General features: G+C 46.7%; 1 protein-coding gene across 4 annotated transcripts in view; it reads left to right on the forward strand.

The window, feature by feature from the left end:
* Nucleotides 1–18728, forward strand: part of FAM120A (family with sequence similarity 120 member A) — a 97564-nt gene that overhangs the window by 53231 nt on the left and 25605 nt on the right. For all 4 annotated transcript variants that reach the window (XM_064490087.1, XM_031447219.2, XM_064490086.1 and 1 more), the window contains exons 8-10: nucleotides 4650–4737; nucleotides 7164–7391; nucleotides 10005–10179. In XM_064490087.1, coding sequence (XP_064346157.1) covers nucleotides 4650–4737; nucleotides 7164–7391; nucleotides 10005–10179 — 491 coding nt within the window. The remainder of the gene's footprint in view (nucleotides 1–4649; nucleotides 4738–7163; nucleotides 7392–10004; nucleotides 10180–18728) is intronic.

Consider the following 18728-nt stretch of genomic DNA (forward strand, 5'->3'; position numbering starts at 1 on the left):
GCATTCAGAACAAGGGCCCCATCTGACCGCTGCGCAGGAATGAGACCAGAACATTTCTGTTACTGATTTTTTATGAAGAAGTTGAATGTGTGACAGTAGCTCGTTGTTTGGGGCATAAGGAGGCTGTACCTGCAAGGGTGTCTGTATGTGCCTCCGTTGTCACAGGGAGCTCAAATCTTCACGCTCTGTTGTAGGTGCACCTGACCACCAGGCCCCCTCTCTGGAACTCCGGGAGGTCTGTTGAATGAGAACAGGCTGTGGATCAAGTCTCTCTTCCATTCCCGAGTTGGGGAGCTGATAGAAATGAACACATATGCACGCTTGTTAAAAGCTTCACTCGGTTTGACCGTAACTGTGACCTGAAACACACACCCCAGATATTGCTGCTGAGGATTTGATCTTTTCCCTTTCATTCATTGTTTTGCTGCTTCCCTTTTGGTTTTTTATTTGCCTTTTCTTTTTTTCCCCATTGACAAGTAAGTCAGCCTGTGGTCTATGCTGTCTTCCTCTTCTGTTGCACAAAAGCAAATCGCACCCATGGCAGGGGGCATGAACGGGAAGTCACTGTGCCAGGTCAGACACTTCTGCACTTGGTGTAAATGGACACCAGTCAGTTTCCAGCCTAGCGTCACCAACCTGCTGACTCCAGAAATGTGCGGGGGAGAATTTCAGTGGTTAGGACATTTTGCTACTTGGAACCAGCTTTAGTGCAGGAGAAGCCCCACTGCCCTGGGGTGAAGCGAGCCCTTGCGGCGCCTCCTGAGGGTCCACAGGGCCTGGTGATGTGATGCTGGCCTCTCTCTTTGCCGCCGATCTGAGTGTGAGGGTCGTTCTCTACTGTCGATCGTCTGCTGCGTCATGAGTGCATCTGTGTAAAACCCCTTGGGATGGCCTTTTTGTAAGAGCTTGCGGGGATGTCTGGAGTTGGGGGTCTGGGTTTGAATCCAGTCACTGTCACTATGACTACGAGTGGATTCCTCTTCTCTGAACCTCAATTTTCCTAGCAGGGTGTTATGCCTTAGGGTGTGCAGGAAAATTCAGCTCAAGAACACATGCAGGCGCCCTGCCCGGGCCGGTCCACTTCCCTGTGGCCTGTGTGTGGGTCTCAGGAGGGCTTCCCAGGGCACAGCTGGTGAAACGTCACATTGACGTTAACAGTTCCAAGTGCGATTATGAGGTGGGAGCAGTTGTGCAGAATGGAACCTGACTCAGTACAGAAAGGGTCTGAAACCCCTCATCCATCTTGTTCTTCAAGGCAAGAAGGAGTTTGTTGTATTCAGATACTCTTTTTTCTTAAGTTGTAAAGTAATGTAGTTATGCTATTGAAATATTCTGGACTTTTAAAAAATTGGCCATTGTCAAGATGCTCTTCAGGCAGAATTTTAGATTTTTTAGTTCAGTATCAGAGGGGTTTATGAGCTTCTAGATTATGACATTTTTAGTTTGATAATCTGTATAAAACAAATCTCAGATTTATAAATAAAAATTCTGTGTGATCTCAGGTGGGACAAGCTTCCTACTTCAGTAGCATGGCATGGCCTCCCTGCCGGACACTGTACCCGTGTGCTTGCTGGCGGGGTCCGCGTTACAGACCTGGGGCCAGTCACTAGGGCTGTGTGTTTGAGGGGCTGTGTGTTTAAGGAGCGTTCCTTTGTTGTGCTGTATAAAAGAGAAACCAGATTTTATACTTTCTTTGCCATATGCCTTTAGGCTACAGTTACGTGGTTTATTCATTCAACAATTGGGCACCTGTTTGTAGTGACCATAAGATCTTCATGGAGTTTATAACTGCGTGATGGAAACAGACAATAATTAGAAATAGTGCTGAATATGAGGCATGCCATGAAGGAAACACAGAAATGAAAATAGCATTTCTATTTTCATTTCATTCTGGTCAGGGAAGGCTGCACCCAGTTGTAGCCAAGTCTTCAAGTTGAAGCATCACGTATAAAAGCTTCAGTCTATCACGAGGAGGGAGGGGTGGCAGTCCAGCAGGGCATAGGAAATATTTGCAATCCATTAACCTGCAAAGAACTTATATTGAGAACACATAATAACTTCTTTTAAGTCCATAAGAATAATATTCTGCACACTACTTACTGTAGAATATTTGAGCAGGCATGTCACAAAAGAAGATGTCACACATGGAAAGACGCTCATCTTCATCACTGTCGGAGAAGTGCACATAAGACTATGCTGACATTCGCAGCATTCCCTCCCGGAAGGCTGACACGAGAACCACAGAAGATACTGAGTGCATCAGGGCAGGGATCTCCTGCAGGGCTGGGTTGTAGACCCAGCTGTGGCACGCCCCCACAGTGGAATGTGTGCAGCATCAAGACCGCACCAGCACTGTGTGCGGTAATGTTGTTGAGCCAAAACTGCTGGACCCAAAAAAGTGTGCGGTTGCGTGATTCTATTTATATGGTGTTCAAAACCAGGTAGACGCAATCTTTGCTCTTAGGAGTCAGAGTAACTGTTAACCCTTGTCTCTGGAGCAGATCAAGAAGGGAATTCTGGGGTGTCAGCTCTGTGTCTTGATTTGGTTGCTTACATGCTCTGTTCAGTTTGTGTACATTCATTCAGCTGTTCACTTGTGACTAGTGCATTTTGTAGGTATGTTTTACTTAAATGTTTAAAATTGTAGGTAATAAACATATTTCTTCATATATCCTGTAAGTATCCAAGTAATTTGTTCTAAAATTTCACCACATAATTGTCACCAACTTTTTTATGAACAAGTAGTTAAGCAGCTCTGTTTAGACCATGCTAGATGACTTCAGGGCCGCTAACCTTTCCTCCCCATTACTTGAATACCCACCTTGGATGTGTGTATGACAAGATCGTCCACCCTCTGTCCCCCTATTTGACAGGTCCTGGCGCAGTTATCACATAACATGTCCTGACAGGCAGACACTCAATTGAAAATTGATCAACTAATCAGTTTCTCTAACTTCTTATCTACTCACTCATGTCATAGCCACTCTGCTCCTCTCTCTCTGATTAAACAGATGGATCACTATGCTTTTGGAATACTTGCCTTTATTTTGATGCCTCCTCCTCATCACTGGGGTTTCCTCTGCTTTTGCAAAGTTGTAGCCTGAGGTTGCACACATGAGTAGCAAACTTGGACAGAGCAGTGGTTTCTCTGAGTTCCCCTGCCGAAGACTGGGAGCCTGGATACTGGATAACTGGGCATCTGGGCTGCTTGTTTCATGTGGAGGTACTGGGGTTTACCATCCCATGACTGGGATCATGGAGCTAGAATGAGGCTCTGGATACCACATCGCAGGACACGAATCTTGGTTTAAGATGGGACAGCCTTCTCATCTCTCCTCTTCTTTTTGCAACTGCTCTTTTTTTCAGTAGAACTAAAATGAAGTCGATTGGAAGACAGAATTTGCAGGTCTTAAAACTCTGTCACGCGGGTCAGTTAGAAAGGCAAAACAAATAAATGCTTTCTACATTGGCTTGCCTTTTGGCCAGCACTGGTTTTAGAAGATGATTTTTGGCATGGAACCCTGCAGGGGGAGGACAAGCGAAGGGTGGCTGCGTGACGTGGCCTCAGCGGTCCCCACAGTGGGGCAGCATCCCCTCCCTGCTCAATTCCCTCTAGATTTCGCTCCCTCCAGGATAATGCTTTTCACAAAATTTGCCTGGGACTGCAGTAAACTTCCTTTTACATTATGGCCCATAACACACAAAGGAACAAAGAATTTGTGAAGTTAAACCATTCATATCACGTTTACTACATTTGGTCTGTTCCGTTTTATTTTTTTGAAAGCTTGTTAAATCCATTACATTGTTTTCTCAGGCTACTTGTGGATCACAACCCGCAGTGTTTTGTGTTTTTTTGTTTTACTTTTTTTTTTTTTGAGTTATAGTCAGTTTACAATGTTGTGTCAATTTCCAGTGTAGAGCACAGTTTTTCAGTCACACATGAACATACGTATATTCATTGTCACACAACCCATCGTTTTTTTTAAGAATGCTGATTGAATACCTCATTCTGGCATTTAAGATGCTCTATCATCTTCCCCATTTCTTTTCCCCACTTTCACTTTGCCGAGTAAAATCATCCCCCCAATAAGAGTCAGTCAACTCCCTGTCTTCTGAGCTCACCAAATCCGTTCCCTCTTCTTGGGTCTGGGAGGCGCCTTCCCATCTCAGCCTGGTCTGTGTGAGTTACCCTAGCCTGAGCTCCCTTGCCCCCTTCCACGCGTAGGCTGGAATGCCCCCATCAGTTGTTACTTGCCATATAATACCTTGCATTTGTTTATAAATTATGAGTGATATGTGATCCAGATAGCATTTAATCTTCAAGTGGCGGGCAGTTCTCAGTTAAACGTGATTCCTTATTTCTCCAAGCTGACTGAGCCCCACAACGCTGGCACGTCCTGGGCCACCTTCAAGCCGCGCGGTGAGCCATAGGTTAGGTGCTTTATTTCTCCTCCACAGTGAGTGGTTTGCAGTAGGCAGAAAGTGTCCCCATGATAGGGTTCCCTTTGGAGACGTGCTGCTGGGGGCGGGGAGATCAGTAAAGCATCAGGCATCGTTGAGCCTGTAGGCTTGGTCCCGGCACTTGTCGTCCTGAGCGTGTGTGGGAAGTGGTCGACATCTGTCAGTAATTTTGTTCATCTTATGTTCAGCCATATCAGTGGGAACAAAATTGGCTGGGAGAAGACAGGAAGCCATTCAGAGCCTCAAGCACGGGGAGACCCAGGAGACCAAACAAAGGTAGTAAGTCTATGCCTTTTATTCTTTCAAATTCTCATTCTCTCAGCATGTGACACTAGAGATTGGTTTAAAGTTAAATGCTCTGTCTTTTTTTAAGCATATTATGACTAATATATTGGCAGGGGTGAGAGGGGAGGGGGCTCACAGGCGCTGGCAGGTGTGAGGGGAGGGGGGCTCACAGGCGCTGGCAGGGGTGAGAGGGGAGGGGGCTCACAGGCGCTGGCAGGGGTGAGAGGGGAGGGGGCTCACAGGCGCTGGCAGGTGTGAGGGGAGGGGGCTCACAGACACTGGCAGGGGTGAGAGGGGAGGGGGCTCACAGGCGCTGGTAGGGGTGAGAGGGGAGGGGGCTCACAGGTGCTGGCAGGGGTGAGAGGGGAGGGGGCTCACAGACACTGGCAGGGGTGAGGGGGAGGGGCTCACAGACAGTGGCAGGGGTGAGAGGGGAGGGGGCTCACAGGCGCTGGCAGGGGTGAGAGGGGAGGGGGCTCACAGGCGCTGGCAGGGGTGAGAGGGGAGGGGCTCACAGACAGTGGCCAGGGTGAGAGGGGAAGGGGCTCACAGACACTGGCAGGGGTGAGAGGGGAGGGGGCTCACAGGCGCTGGCAGGGGTGAGAGGGGAGGGGGCTCACAGGCGCTGGTAGGGGTGAGAGGGGAGGGGGCTCACAGGCGCTGGCAGGGGTGAGAGGGGAGGGGCTCACAGACAGTGGCCAGGGTGAGAGGGGAAGGGGCTCACAGACACTGGCAGGGGTGAGAGGGGAGGGGGCTCACAGGCACTGGCAGGGGTGAGAGGGGAGGGGGCTCACAGGCACTGGCAGGGGTGAGAGGGGAGGAGGAGCCCCAGGGCTGTGCTGCCATCAGCCAGCTTTCTTGTACAGGGCAGGGTGGTGGCCTGTGGTGACCCTCCACTACCTGCTGACTGCATAGTCTTGTCAAGAACTTAGAGCCTTCCAGAGCCCTCATTTTTTGTAGGGTTTTGTGATGATTGAGAAAGCACCTGAGATGTATACAATAAAAACAAAAGTAAACTAATTTTACTTCCCCTTTTTTCCCCTATTTCTACCTATCAATATCGATCTCTGGAAATACCTTTTTAACTTACGAGAGGACATCTGTCCCCACATGTGCTCACTGAGGATGAGCTGGTCTCTGCCGGGAAGAGGGCTTGTCTTCCATCCACAGAATGGAATCCATAGAATAAATAGAATATCAGAGATCTGTGTAAATCTCTGAAATATTCGACTGTTGAATGACTATCCTGCAAATAAATAACAGAGGCTCTTTCTGGATACCTACTGTTTGCAAAACACCTTCCAAATTATTTTCAGTTATGTCTACATTCTGTGGAATGGAAAGTATAGAAAACACTCATGAATTATCCACGAGTTATTCTTAAGACTGATTTTGGCATTTTGTGTCTTAAAGGATAAAATTAAGCACTCATTACATACTATTGTAAAAATACATTTTGTTCCAAAATAGAAAAATGTCTATTTTTTAAGGTGCCAGAGAATCACGTAATAGGCAATTGTTATTTCCAGTATTTTTGTGAGAAAAAAATTTATTGTGAAAATAATGGCGGCTTTGGTAAACAATTCAGACTTGGCTAAAATTAATAAAATTTATAAAGAACAAACTAAGGGTCTCCCTCTGCCTTCCCTTCCCTTGGTCCTGCTGCTCTGCAGCCATCCAGCACTGAGGTCGTCATTTGGTGTCCACACTGTTTCCTGTTCATGTACATAGAGCCTGTATTTTGGTGATTGGTGATTCACCATGCATGTATTTCTATGTCAGTATACATTGATCTGACTCATCATTTTTAATGGGATTAACTTACTCTTTAGTTTTAATTTTTGGTGAGCAAAAATACCCAAGAGAATGCCTGAGGTTGGATTTTTGTTTCTTCAAATACCAGCTGGTGGTGGTGGTGAAGAGCGGGCCTGACCCGCACCTACGTTTGAGTCCCAGTTCCACAAGCTTCTGGTCTCGTTACTGAGGACAAGTGACATATCCTCTTGGAGCACTGGTTACTTCATCTGTAGAGAGGATGATGCTTATTTAGTTTAGGAACAGTCTCCCCAGAAAGCGAAACACAGGAATTGGCCACATGGGGAGCCAGATGGGATGGGGAAGGCTGTCCAGGGATTCGCAACTACAGAAAGCCGTTCACCCCCTGGGGGGCCCAAGGGAGGAATCGTGGGTGGGGGTCACCCAGCAGAAGCTGCAGCGGTCCTCCGGGCTCCCACCCCCAACACAGGCACAGTGGGCGTCCCCCCGTCTGAGGAGTGGGTCGGAGCTGCCGTGTGCTCGGTGGTGAAGTCGCAGTCACGGCTCTCTGGACAGGGCGCTGTGCTGCACGTGGATAGACGGGTTAGAGGAGTGGAAACGTGCCATGAACCCGTCTTCCCCTCTCCCCCGTTGCTCTGTAGGCAGAAGGCTCGTCCACTGCCTCTTCTGGCAGCCAGCTTGCTGAAGGAAAGGGGAGCCAGATTGGCACTGTTCAGCCAATTCCATGCCTCCTGTCCATGCCCACCAGGAACCACATGGACATCACCACCCCGCCCCTGCCCCCCGTCGCGCCTGAGGTGCTGAGAGTGGCCGAGCACCGGCACAAGAAGGGGCTCATGTACCCCTACATCTTCCACGTCCTGACAAAGGTACGCGCAGGGGCTGGGGGTGTGGCCGTCGTCTCCCAGTGCTCATTCCTGCGGAGTGTGTCCTCATGTTCCTTTTGGAACTGTTTTTTACCTGACAAGCTATTTGAAACGAAGTGCATTTTCTCCTTTCTAAACTGTGAGGAAAAAAAGATGGATATTTCTGTCCATGAACACAATAAAAGAACTTGGGAAAAGTCCTATTTTCCTCTTCAATTTAATGCAAAATATTTTGAAACATCTAATTACTGACGCATCGTGTTATTTTCTGACTTGTAATTTTATTCTTTTTACCTCTCATTTCAATTTTTCCTGCACCATGTTTATGCCGTAGTGTCAGGTTTAACTGATGTCACCTACGCTATCTGATTTCTTATCGTCTGTCCCAGAAATACCCCACTTCTGAGTGGCTGATAGCGCTTCGTGTACTTTCGCTTGTTCCTCTGTCACACCGAGTACAGTCTGAATAACACAGCAAAAATGGAATACAGGATTTTGTAGCACAACATAAAATTTCACTTTACTAGTATTTTACCAAGTGTATGCTTAAATTGACACACAGTGTGCCATTAACTGTTTCTAAATCTTGGTGTCTTGAGTAGATCTATGTGTATTTAAATTTCCTCAGTGGTTTGCAGTCTTCATGTTTATAATCATAGACCCCAAATTTAATAAGCTACCTTGGTGACCAGATTTCTCATGCAGAATTAATTCATTACTCTATGTATTTTTAGCATGTTTTCGTTAGTGTCCATCCCACCACGTGTGATCAGGCTTTTTTCTCCCTACTTTCTGCAGTCCGTCTGTGGTTTGTAAAATGGAGTCATTAAGTACAAGTCACTCGCATCCCACAGCACTCCTGAGCTGCACTTGAACTGTTAACTGACTAATTTGAACTGCTTACTTCTACATTTTATAAATTAAAGGACACGAAGAGTATTGTATTTTATAAAATAAAGGACATGAAGACGAGTAGAATTTATTCAAGTCCTTCAATTTATTTTTTAATTGTAATTACGTCCAAGTCTCACCCGTAATTTGATATGGGTATGCATGTATGGTATCACTTTTCAGATTATGGTTATAAAGTAAACATTTTATTTTTCAGGTCCAACGTAAATTATAAGGGTAAGTGAAAGTTACTACTGCGGGAAAAGGATTTTGCTGAGTTTAAAGGGACCAAGGTTTGGGAAGATTGTGCCCTTGCTCTGTGGGATTGTTTGGAATATAAGGTCCCTGGACTCCCTGCTGGCTGTGCCCTGCCACGCTGGTGGGTCTGACCTGGGGATCAGTCTGAGTGATGCAAACTGCCTGTCCACCTCTTCTGTACTCACCGATTTCAAGGGCAAATGATGATTAAATGACTGTGGTTGAGAAAAGTAAACTTGACTGTCTTCAGATTTTAAAGTGCCACCTAAAATTTTTCGATATCCTAGGGGAAAAGTTTAGATTGAAATGTTTGCTGTTTCCTGGGAGCTGAGTAGCTCTAGTATTAAATTGTCCAGGCAGAGACATTTGCAATAAAGTGAAGCTTCATAGTAAGAATGCAGAGGTCAAATCCTCATAGTATTGAGAGAGATAATATTTGTGGGATGAGCTGGTTAACCACATGCAGCTGCTAGATTAATGAGTATGAAGGTTCTGCTAAGGGAGAAGACCAATTTTGAAATTAAATTTACGTGAAAGAAAAAGCAAATGTAACGAAATTACTCAGAGTATATATATCAATAAATTTAATAGACATTGGAGGTCATAAATTTATTTATATGTTATGAACATACGTAAATAAAATTCCTTGTAAAATCTCTTGACGTACCTTGACGCCATGAAATATCTGAGACAGGACCACTGCATTTTCAACGGTGTCGAGTGCAGGTGGTCGCTGCGGTCATCTGTCTCCTGGAAGCATGGTCCTGCACCATGGCACAGCCCCTGCCATGTTGGCAGAGGGGGTGCGGGAGTGAACAGAGCAGGGCTTCCTTCATTTTCTGCCCCTGAGGGCTGTCATGCCCTCTTATTCAGTGAGACGCGTCTGTCAGGTACTTGCTGCACTAGGGCAGAGCCCTTAAACATGACGAACACTTTAAAAATGAGTGACACTTAAGAGAGTTCTCTTAGGTAGAGCATTTTTGCGCATGGTAATTTTTTATGGAAGGGAAAAAGATAAATTTGACTGTGTTATTTTCAGGATGCTCATTTCGTGAATTTCATATTATAGGTCATTGAAAATGATGAGTTTCATTACGTATGACCATCCTGACTTGTACATAAAATCTGCCCGTTCTCAGCATTTTCTATTCTTTTTGTCGTCTGATGTTATCTGTCTAGATTGCTTCAAAGACTTTGGGATCATCTACATGGTTTTCTTTTGTTCTTGGTTCCAGATTAAAACTAAAACAATGTAGATTTTATTTTGACTCTTTGAGCATATGTTTTGACTACAACCTGCTAAATGAACTCTCCCTAAACATCTCGATGTAGGCAACTTGTTAAGCAATTGATTTGGAATAGAATTGCAATTTCATTAACTGGAGATAATACAGTATATTTCTGTGAGTTTATTGTAAATTCAACATGAAAAATGTGCAATATTATTCTGCTTTCTTCCATGCAAAGGGTGAAATCAAAATTGCTGTTTCTATTGAAGATGAAGCCAGCAAAGACCTGCCTCCCGCCGCCCTGCTCTATAGGCCAGTTCGTCAGTATGTTTACGGAGTCCTGTTTAGCTTGGCAGAAAGCAGAAAGAAAACTGAGAGACTTGCTTTTAGAAAGAACAGACTTCCACCAGAATGTATGTACTGTAAAATCCATTGTTTGTTTTCCTCGGTACCTCGTAATCGCTTGTGCATTTTCTAAAGCCTTAGAAAGATCGTGACTGAGTCCGCCCTGAGTGCCCCCACGTTAAGGAGGTGGGCTTCATTGGGGCTCTTAGGAAAGGAGGACACGCCACGGGCTTTTTTTCCTCAGTGACATACCAGCAATGATGGTTATTCAGCAAAATGATAAAACAGCAGGTTTGTGCTTTAAACCGCACGTTGATCTGGAGACAGCCCCGACGATTGCTGTCCTGCTGTGGTTAGCATGTCGCAGGCAGAGCGGTAGCAGGGTCTGCTCTGGCGTGCACGAGATGTGGTTCGCTCTTTCCAGAAGCCAGTGTTCCTGGGAGGGTCCCACCGCCAGTCCACTGGGCCGCTCTGCGCTGTTGGCGTGTCGCTGCGCACATCCCTGAAGCTGAGAGGGGACTTGTAATGATGATCCCCCTCGGAGGCCTCCAGCTGATCGACTCTGGGGGTGGAAGGGGAAGTGGGAAGACAGAAACTGTTGTTTGAACGTTGGCAAAAGTTGAAGTCGGAGCATTTCGCTCTCCTCGTGGGCAGTGTAATATTTTGGGAAAATCATGCCTTTCTGTTATCGGTGATTTTATCTACTAATGTAGGGAATGTAACAGTCACTGTGCCTTCAGTAGGAAATAGAGAAAAGTTTCCCAAAACATGCAGTCTAAAATAATATTTTGAACTGTGGAAATTGTAGACTACTAGATCATCCTCTAAACAAAGGATATTTAGTGACACATCACCTGCTTGTGTGGCAGGTCAGTGCAGGCCTGCTGACCCGGGTGAAGCTGACCAGCTCAGGGACAAGTGTGGGAGTGGGTCTTACCCTTGGAACTCAGACCTAGAGAGATCCTGGCAATGCCAAAAGCTTGGTTCAGTAGATTTTAAGTTTTCTGTTTCCGATTACCGTGACGAAATTGTGATTCTGTAAGCCTTTAAAATGAAGCGTCTGGTACTACCCTCGCTTGAAGGTGGCCATACTGAGAGTGGCTGCCGAACTGTCAGTGTGACCACAGCTGGTAAAGGTGATGCGTCGGCTGCCCTGATCAGGGCTCGGGACGCCGTGTGCAACACGACTGTTGTCAGTGGACACGCTTTTCAAAGGCCTGGTGTGTTCCGGATGCACACGTCCTCTTTTCTCACAGCGTGTGGCTTATTCGCTAGGAAGGAGGGACCTCTTGCACTTTGCACAGGGCTGCTCAGCCTTCTGTGCTGTGACCCTGACTTCAGTCCGCCGCCGGCCCTGGCCAGCCTCGTCCCCGTGGCCCCGCTGGGTCTCTGTCGGGCCTAGGACGCTGCGTGCTGCGGGGCCGCGCGCAGCCCCGCTTCCTGCCGTGTCCTCAGCTCTGTGACGCCGCCGTGGCTTTGCTGGCGAAAGGCTGCTCTTTCATCTGCTTGTGTGTCGCAGAAGCGCGGGTAGCGCTGTGCAGCAGGCGCCTCAGACTTTCCGCTGAGCCCATCCTGGGGGCCCTCAGGTAGCTCCCAGGACAGGCTGCCCATTGCCGTACTTGTGAGTATGGCTGGTGTGCTCCGTTCCTGCTCTCCGCAGGGGGTGGTGTGCACCCCTCAGGTCTGGTGTGCTTGTCCGTGTCCCCTGCAGTTCAGGGAGCTTCAGGTGCCAGGTGCTCTCGGGAAGTAGGAGTGTTGGTCTCTTCCGCCCTGCTGCACGTCTGCAGTTTTAAAACATTGTCGGACAAACACACAGTTGTCAGCACACAGCACGCTCACTCCCTCATTGCCTAATTGTAGTTTGTCCTGCTGGCCTGGGAGAGGCTGGCCTGTTAGCAGACAATAGTATTGGAAAGCAGAAGCCAGTGGACGGTATTGACTAAATGGACCAGCATCCTCTGAGCATAAGCCAGAGAGAGGCCAACTGTGAGGAAGGGCTGAGTGTGCAGACCACACAGTAGGGCCTGGTGCTGCTCTCCAAGGGGAATGACAGGGTCAGCTTGCCTGTGGCAGGCCAGTTGTAGCTGGGGCTGGAGGGCGTGGGGAGTGGCGTGATCAAGGGAAGAAAAGAGAAGAAGGATGGTAGGGTCTGGGGTGACCGGACGGAGGTGGCTTGACCTCATTTGGATGGGGAAGGCCCCAGGGAGTACTAAGGAAAGGAGGAGGAAGGTGTACCCGTGTGAGGTGGATGGGAGAAGGCCGTAGCTTCAGAGAGAATTCAGCAGGCGTGTCTTTCTCCTTTCCTTCTGCCTTCACTGACTCCTCTCTCCTCTGACTTTTAAGGATGGGAGACAGTTGTCTGTTACTGCTGTTACTTTTGGCCAGTGGGGAACACTGACTAATGATGGTACTGATTTAGGTTTCCATGCCTGCAGCTTCTACTAAGTGACTATGCGTTTTACTCTTCTTGTGAAGAAAATACTCTACGCTTCTTGAAGGCCTGGATGAGATGGGACAATGACAATGTCGGGTCATGTGAAAAGAGGCTGACCTTGAACGGCCTCTTGGGAGTTCTTGGTTGCCAAGACTTGAGAGTATGTTGAAATCTTGTTTTACTGATGCTTCCTTTTAGATCATACATAGATGAAATGAAACGAGTGGCACCTTGCCGGAGATTCGTAAACCACGTGACAGTGCACCACGCGGTCCTTGGGACAGGTTTGTCCTTCGGACGCCCACTGGCTTTGCCGTCCACTTTGGTGGTCCGGTAACCAGGACCGAGCTGGGTGGGCTCCGGGTAAACCCACCTACTCAGGTGGGTGATGCAGCCGCTTCTGAATGTGAGGGCTCTGATCTAACGTGGCTTCAGAACGCTCCGCGTACAGATGCATGATTCTGGTGTGGTTACTGGGACAATCAGGAGTTCCCTGAAGATGGCTTTATTGTCCGAGCGAATGAGTCAAAGGGTGCACTGAAGTCTAAAGGGTTGTTCAAAAATACTTGACCTTTACTAGACGTAAGACGTGTCCATTTGGAAATCTCGTCTCTTAATTAAGGCCCATGATAAAGTGTTCATGAGCAACAATGGATTTTTGTGGGACTTACCAGAGTTTCTTTTTAAAGTCATTATATGGTTACAGTAGGATATCTACAATCAGATCCTTAAAAAAACAGCAGCCTCTGAAGGTCCTGATGAATCACATGCTGGCAGTTTGTTTTCTATTCCTTTTTGTCCATCTCTAGGTTCTATCATTTTACTTTGGTAAATTCATCAGAATACTTGTTTTATTGCGGGAACTACTGTGGAATTCAAAGTTCTGCCAGTGGGGCAAGCAGAAGGTGTTGACCCGGCACAGGCAGATTCTCCCAGATGTGCTAGATGGTGACAGTGGCAGTTGCTGTGGGGAGACGTAGGACCGGGGAGCTTTCTCTGCAGCTGCTAGAATACAGGCCGGGCCTGGAGACAGGTGCCTGGGTCTGAGCCAGCCCTGGCCCTGAGGCCTCCTTGTGTGAACTCCAGACACTCTCCAGCCCTGAAAGCAGCTCTGGCCTTTGCTGCCCTGGGGTGGGGAGGCGCTCCCCCATCACCCAGGCACTGGGGTCCCCCCCAGGTGCTCCCTCAGGATGAATGGGAGGGGCCGCAAGAAAGGGGTCAGGTTCTAAAAAGACTACAAGGGTAATGAGTCACTTCAGCTATACCTGAAGAGTTAAAAAAATCCAGGAAGCGATTTGCACATTTTAAAATTACTATCCACTTAATAAAACTGGCTTCTGTTTTCTCTAAGCCTTCCCGGTACCTCAAGATTAGGTAAAAGAAACAGAGTTATAGAAAATAGATGAGACATAAATTATAGACACACTGAATTGTATTTATGGAATAGGAAACACGTTTATGTACTATGTGTAGTATGTACTATGCTTATCTGTATTTTCCCATATTTCCTCTACTTTTTAAACTATCAGGAAAAGTCAAAAGGAACATTGATTTTTTTTTTCTCCTCTTGGTCCAATTTGCTTTAGGAATTTTGTTAGTGCTAATAGTTGGGACTGCTAACTGAAAATAAATACATTACATTTGCTCATTGTGGATTACGTTATAAAACAGAATACTTCAACATGACCAACACAAGTGTGCTGTTTTAATTTGTGTAACAGTTGGTTACCATAAACATTTTTTTCTCTTGATTTCATGGAAGATGTTTGTGTATTAATCTGACTTTCTTTATCCTTCAAAGCTTTCCAGAAGTAGCGTTAGCAAACTGCCTTTTCCTCACAAAACTTTGAGCAGCCAAGCTCAAGAGTCAGCTGAGGAAGAAGGCAGTGTTGTGTGACAGGCCAGTGCTTGATGGCACTCTTTCAGATTTTTATTTATGTCATGGGTCCTTGAACACCATGTCACACCGTGCTCTTGCTGTGTACCCTGTGGCCTACTGAGCGTATATATTTTTGTAGATAGTAAGATGCCCCCAGTCTCAGGTATGAAAGGTTTAAGGGAAGAACTGATAGCCTTTTACTTCTGAGAGTCATGGAGGGTGCACACCGTGCTGCTCGAAAGTTAACCAGCCATTCTCCTATTGGAAGGGTAGACCAGCTGTCATTGCACCCATTTTTCTGTTTCTGCCCTAATACGAAGGAACTAGAGTTTTGTTTCTATTTATTTGTTTTTTTTTTCTATAACCTCAGGAAAGCTCAGTGAGTAAAACAGTGGCTCCTGCCCAGATAGACACACACACACGCTCACATACCCACGCACACAGAGATGTAGACCAAAGGTCCGGTTGGCTGCAGTCTTGGAGGTTTTTTGTCTCCATCTTTTTCCTTACCTGTAACCTTATCGCCCAAGTGCTGCACTGCTCGGTGCTGGTGGTGTTCTGGCACTGAGCTTAGAGGCATATACTTCAGCAGATGGCACTAGAGCCGGCCACTACCAGTGAGTTAGAATAGGCTGACCCAGTGAAACGTGTTCATTGTTCCTGGTCTGGGATGGATCCCAAAATCAGCATTAATAACAGATTTCCAAGGTAGCTGGTTGTCACATATTTAAATGTGAAGATAGTAGAACATGGCTAATGTCTGGTGGAAAACATTGGGTTTTTACTGACAGCTTAAGCATAATAGTGTTTTGTGTCCTGAAATTGTGTTTTGAAGAAGTACTTTTAGTAAAGAAAGTACGTTATAAATTTAGCCTCCAGGAATACGGAAAACTGATGCCTTAGAATTGCTTTTGCCAACATGAAAATTCAGTTTAGTTTCAGGTCAGAAAGACAATCTGATACTCAGTTTTTTCTCAGACCTTTACTTGAAATTGGGAGTTTTCCTGTCGGTAGAAAAGACAAGTTAAATATTTGTTGATGGTGACACACAGATTTATTCATGGACAGCAACTGGGTTAGCTGATTTCTGGAATTCTCTTATTGTTTTAACAAGGCAGCAGGAACATGTCTTTCTAAAATGGTACCTTTGCACAGAGAGTTTTACCCCACAGTGCTCGTGTCTGTGGGCACTCAGACATGCGCTCAGGGTGTTCCTGTAATCCAGCTGCCTGTGCCATCTGGAAAATCCCTGTATAACCGGTGGTTTTTGCAGAAAATGCTAAGAGCTGGCTACTTTGCACCTGCTTATTCCTGTGCACTGAGTTAGAGACTGAGCCTTCCCTCCTGGGCAGCAGCGACTTCAGAAGGAGCCCAGAGCCAGAGGGAGGGAAGGTGCTGCGTGTGCCTCAGCCACCCCTGTCAGGCAGCTTGTAATGCAGAGGCTGCCATGTGTCAACCCCAGAATGGGATGTCCCTTGGAATTCATTATTTTATATAACACGAATCTTTAATTAATCTAATGTAATGAGTCTATACAACATAGGTTGGTCTCACACAGTCGTGAGCACATAACAGGGGTGTGAGGCGTCTTTGTAAGTTTCCTCATCTGGATTGTGCTGCAGAGTGAGTGGCTGGCCTCCTTTTTTCAGTGCCTAGTCCCAGGGCTGGGCTGGGGTGAGGCAGGTGAGGGGCCCAGTCCTCAGAATTTGAGACCCTTGCTAATAGCATGGGCACGCGGGGATTGGCACCTGCCTCACCCATGTCCCAGCCAGTCTGGTACATAGCAGGTACTTAGTACATATCTGTTAGGTGATTGGCCAAAGTTTCCACAGCTACTGAGTGGCAGTGTACACAGAAGGTCTCCAAGTGTTCAGTTGTTCAAAAACAGATACACACGTGTTAAAAAATAAAGCCAATCAGGAGCATCTTTGCTTTTGGAACAGTTTTTCATTGCTGCACATTGATTTTCTCTGATAAAGACATTTATTTCCTAATTCTTGAGCTTCACAAATTTGCCTGAGTAGAATATTCCCATCATCCTGACAATGTTTGAAATTAAGTGATTAGTGGCGGAAAACTTCAAAAAAAAAAAAAAAAAGACATGTATTTCCTAAATTCAGTTGGGGGCCATTCTTTGAGAATGTTCTACACGTGGATGTATTTGTGGGAGAGGGTGAGCCCCGCCTCCTTCTGTTCTGCCGCCCTGAACCCCTCCCCTTTGAGCCATTCTTGTTCTGAGTAGTGCAGAGAAGCAACAAAAATGCTTGGAAGGATGAGAGGAAGCTAAGACATCCGATACCACCTTGACAGCTGCGCTCTCCGCTGCACTGCGCTCCTGGTGGGAACCGACGGCACGTCCCTGCTAGTACTGGGGCAGTCCGTTCCCCAGGGACGTGAGCTCACGACGTCAGGTGGCAGTCCTCAGGCATGAGCGTGTGCTCATCTGCAGCCTTTGCGGGCTGTACGGGAGCCGAGCACACAGCACCATGCCAGGTAAACTCTGGCACACTTGGGTCCTTCGGAGCCCCCGCGAGTGTGGACAGCTGTCCAGGGCAGCTTCAGGGAAGACTCAGGTAAACAGACGCTTGTGAAGGGGCTACTGGCACTTCCAGCCTCCACTTACCTGCGCTGTATCTTAGACCATAAAGCATGTAGAGGTCTAAGCATTCTGAGCTTCAGAAATGAAGATCCTCCACCAAAAATTTATTTCTAGAATGAAGACAAAATAAAATGGTTGTTAAAAATTATTAAAAGAGGCAAGAACAGAGCTGACAAAAGGGGGAGAAATGGAGATGAAGGAAGCTTTAATAAGAGTGCCTCTCTTGAGAAAGCTCAAAGGAGTCTCTGACGGTGTATCCTGAGGTTTTTTTAAGATGTAGTAAACTTATGCTCTGTGTGCATGCGTGCATGGTGTGTGTGGTGTGTGTGTGTGTGTTTTGGGGGGAGAAAATAAGAGAGCCTAGATTAACAACCAAAGATAAAATATAATTAGTTCCATTAAATAAATCTTTGCCAGCAAAACAAAGATGTTACCTAAGAAAAACAGATTCATGCGTTTTTGCTCTTGGAGGCATGGAAATGCACTTTGTGGAGTGACCTGATAGAAATGCAGCGAACTGGTTAATGGGTTATTTGGTAACCTCCTTTCACCTCTTTTGTTGGGACTGACAATGTGCCAGCCTCTGAGACTGTAGTTGGGGCAAAGGCAGGGCGGGCAGGGCACCCAGGGGCACCCCGCGGTGGCGACCTGCGCCCCCGGTGTATGGGCAGGCCCTGTGTGGAGCCGTGTGTGCTGGAGCTGGGTGGGCATGGGGGGTGGGTGGCTAGATTGTGAGTCCACGGACAGGGTCTGCTGAACAATGGGGACTTTGTGAGCTTGCGTTTGGCACATAAAAATAGATAAATTTCAAGAAGCATGTATTTATATATACATGTATATCTCTGTTTTGACTTGGTGGACTTTAAAATGAACATTTTAAGTATTTAAATTTTGCCTTTAACATTTAAACACTAATATATTCAAATGTAAATTAAAGGGATTTTCCCAGTGACGAAACAGTAACTTTTTTGTAAGAGGAACATTTTCAGAAACTGTCTTGACTTGCATCCCTGCTCAAGCAGCCTGCTCCTGGGAGATGGGGGGGGTCCCTGCAGAATGACTGGTCATGGCGCTCCTCTGCAGCTCACTGTCACCTGACTTGACTGGGGCTGAATGTGCCAAAGCTTGCTTTTCCTGTCGCTGACACACTGTGTATATATCCAAGTATCTGACTCCTGAAATTCTTCGTGACATTGGAAGAGATGGTTGTCTTGCCTGACTCTGTTCAGACTTGGGGTGGAGCTAGAGGTGGGCCAGTTAATCGTTTAACTTTGTCAGGATTCGGGTTCTTCACCGTCTCTCCATTTGCTCAGTCTGTCCTGGGTGTTACTTTAGGGAAAATGAGCCCAGGTGGGGTACTGTTATTTGGATAAAATTGATACATTCCAAGGTCACATTAGAATCACAGCACCATCCTGGCTCCTGTACCAGCTGTCAGCCACGTGGGGAGGCGGGAGGGCGTGCGAGCGGCTCCCTGGGCCAGGGGCGCCCTGCTTCGGTTCTGATGGTTATTGATCAAAGTGAGCTCTTTGTAACTTACTAAACGCACACCCAGACTTTCCCGCCCGATTGTTGACATCAGTGCAGTTTGATGAGAAGTTTTACTGCACTTCTCTGCAGTATGCCTTATCTTCACTGTCCTCCCTCCCCGTGTCCCATCATAGTGTCTCCTTTAAGTAATCTGGAATTTACATGGGAAAATGTG

The sequence above is a fragment of the Camelus dromedarius genome, chromosome 10 (genome assembly GCF_036321535.1).
Source record: "Camelus dromedarius isolate mCamDro1 chromosome 10, mCamDro1.pat, whole genome shotgun sequence".
Lineage (NCBI taxonomy): Eukaryota > Metazoa > Chordata > Mammalia > Artiodactyla > Camelidae > Camelus > Camelus dromedarius.